This window comes from Helianthus annuus, chromosome 1 (genome assembly GCF_002127325.2).
Source record: "Helianthus annuus cultivar XRQ/B chromosome 1, HanXRQr2.0-SUNRISE, whole genome shotgun sequence".
In the NCBI taxonomy this organism is placed as follows: Eukaryota; Viridiplantae; Streptophyta; class Magnoliopsida; order Asterales; family Asteraceae; genus Helianthus; species Helianthus annuus.
Window position 1 is genome coordinate 930,968 of NC_035433.2, and position 3,033 is coordinate 934,000.

Here is a 3,033-nt window from a genome sequence, read left to right on the forward strand (position 1 = left end):
ATAAATGGAAGTCAAAGTCAAATGACGAGCCCGTTTTGAATTTGTATGATAGTCAGGATGATGAGTCTATAGTTGATGGTCAGGATGAAAAGATAGAGCAATAGAGCGAAGAGCAACACGACGGTGAAGAAACAAATGACACAATTTTAATCACATTAGAGGTTTGTTGATATCTAATTACCATCCAAATTTCTTTATTATAAGAGGTGGCAAGCTGGGCAACTCAAATGAGTTGGGTAATGGATCAAAACAAGGCTGGTTGAATTGAAAGTTGAGCGACTCAAATGAGTCGTCACAACTTATTGGTATGGCCGTACGGGTAAATCCCTTTAACTTTTATAACTTAAAGTTCCCTGATTGCGTAACTTCTATAAATTTTATAGAAAGGACCTTTACATCAAGTCGTAAAAGTTCACACTTTAATCATTCATAGCGGGCCATTTACCGAATTTGCCGAACCGGTACCGAATTTACCGAATTGGGTACATTTTCGGTGCCGATTCGGTACCGACTTTCGACGTTTTCAGTACCGGTGTGTACCAGTCTTTACCCACAAATACCGGTACCGGTACCGAATGATGTGAATTTGTGAAATGTAGATTAGTTTTAGAACAGTGCAAATTAGGAGATTGGCTTGAAAAAGTAGAGATTTAATGATTCAATCTCAGATATTGAGTTCAAATAGTGAGTTTTTGTTTGGCACTGATGCTAGGTCATTAACCTATTTAGAACACTTATTATGCTTGTCAGAACTACCATTATTTGGGATTTGGATTGAATTTTTTAACAGTTTTGAATTGTAGCATAATGCCAAATCGATTTGACTGTCAAATTGTATGTCAATGATTTGAATGTAGATAATGTATTATGGCTGTGTCAGTATGTTGGTTACAGTTTTGAGTTATACATTAATAAGATATAAATTCATAAGCATGAACATTTGTTTTGTATTGTTTCCAGTAACGAGTTAGTACTGCAGGTGAATCACAATATAACCAACAACTATGGGACAACTCCATGATACCCTACAAATCTACAATTCCATGAAACACAGCATGGATATAGTTTGATTCAATCTTTAGTCCCGCCGCAACGCGCGGGTTACCTACTAGTGGTTGAAAGTTGATTCGATGAATGCTATAAATATCAGTTAAATTTTTAAGTCTTCTATAGTGTTCTTGTTGAACCTTTGTGGCCATTAAAAAAAGGATGAATTAAAAAAAATAAATAAAAAACATAAAAGTGGTGGGGTAGGATAATCTAGGACCATCCTCCCATGCCATCTAGTTTTGTGGAATGGACCATCCTTGAGAGGACTATAATGTGGCGCCTACGTGGCGGATCATCCTCCAAGGGAGGATGGGCACCATACCCTCTAGCCTAATCAACACGTTATACTTACAAATATATTTGAACTCTATTTAATGCGTGTAGTAGTCAACGTACATGACAACATTAGTTATATGTTGTTCAAGAATAGCTTTTATTTTGTAGTAGTTGCACTTCCAAGAGTTGTTATGTCGGCCATACTATTTTTTGTATGTTCTCCCTAAAACAGCATCCAAAACTATCCAAAATTACTTGAACTCACTTCTTGAATTAGAAAGTTTCACACGAGTTAAATTACAAAATAGATAAAGAAAATAAAAGCCTAAAAACCTTGAAAATTTGAAAGAAACTTGATCTTGATCCGCCAGATGATAAATTTCATCGCACGTCAACAGTTATGCACGTTTAAAGTTTATACATTTTCAAGACACTTTCCATGATCCTATTTTCCAATAAAAAATCAAACCAACTCTCCATAATCATCATCCGAAATCCCCATAATGGGCTGGACATGATCATCGATCGCCACATAAAATGTGATGGCCAATAAACATCCGATTCATGCTCTTGTATTTGATCATCACAATAATCTGACTCACACACATCAACTATTTCAAGCGTGTCTGCTTCTTGATGAGTGAAAGTTTCTGTCCATTCAAGATTCACACGTACAAACTCGCCTTTATATAAGGCTTTCTTTATCGAATCGCCAAGAGATCTGTTAATGAGCGCCGAAGGGATGGTCAGGTTTACCATATTATAACCGTCTACTACTTCAGGAAAATGCATGGAGGTCAAGAACTCATTATCATTTGCAACAAGAATACCTGCAGCTCCTGCATTTTGCGCATTTCGTGCCTTACGAATAAAGGAACAATCTGCCATGCAAATCAACATAAATAAAAATCAAATTGGATTCTAATAATCCAAACTATGGATTACTTGCCAAAAATGATTCGTACTGACATTCTAACTAGTGACACTCTTAATTTTTTATTTTATTTTTTACTTTAAAGGTATTTTAAATTTCATAAATGATAGGAAAATTACATAAGAATGGTAGGTAAACGGGCAACAAATTGCGCCGCAACCCCCTTTTGAATAGCACACGCTTGACTTCTACTTGATTTTTCTCACAAGAAATATATATTTTCCCATTTTGCTCATAATCATCCATTCGACTTAAATCAAGTGTAAATCTTTGATGATCATGTGAGTAAGATTGCTCTTGGCAACGAAAGTGAAAGTTTGGATTGTCATTAGTCAAATTGTCAGTATGGATTATTTCGGCCACTTGTCATAGTTGAAATCCATACAGGCAATTTGGGTCATAGTTTGGATTATTAATTACCTCCTCGATCGGCAAGAAGAAAAACCGGAAGGCTGCCTGCATGAGTCTTGGTTTTGAACGAGAATTCATTAGCGAAACTGTTGCAAGCTTTTTGATTAACCTTTGGATAAACAACAACACCCGTTAACGTTCCTCCGTGTTGAGGAACATCAAAACTACTAACCGCACATTCATATGTACCTTTTAGATTCTCAGGTGAAGATACCTTCAAACTGTAGTTTTCCACTACAAAATTGCACAAACAAGATTCACACATGAAGAGAAACCAAACACAAATAATAAACCTTAGCTTCCCCATTGTCATTTTTTTAAACTCAAAATGAATGAAGTGTGCAAGAGAAATTGACCCAGAT

General features: G+C 35.9%; 1 protein-coding gene across 1 annotated transcript; it reads right to left on the minus strand.

Moving 5' to 3' along the window:
* Window positions 1-1,577: 1,577 nt before the first annotated feature.
* Window positions 1,578-3,033, minus strand: LOC118482137 (vacuolar-sorting receptor 1-like). Its single transcript, XM_035977650.1, has 2 exons — window positions 2,681-3,033; window positions 1,578-2,207 (listed from the first exon to the last, which is right to left on the minus strand). The coding sequence occupies exons 1-2, from the start codon at window positions 2,982-2,984 to the stop codon at window positions 1,735-1,737; spliced, it is 777 nt and encodes a 258-aa protein (XP_035833543.1). The 5' UTR covers window positions 2,985-3,033; the 3' UTR covers window positions 1,578-1,734.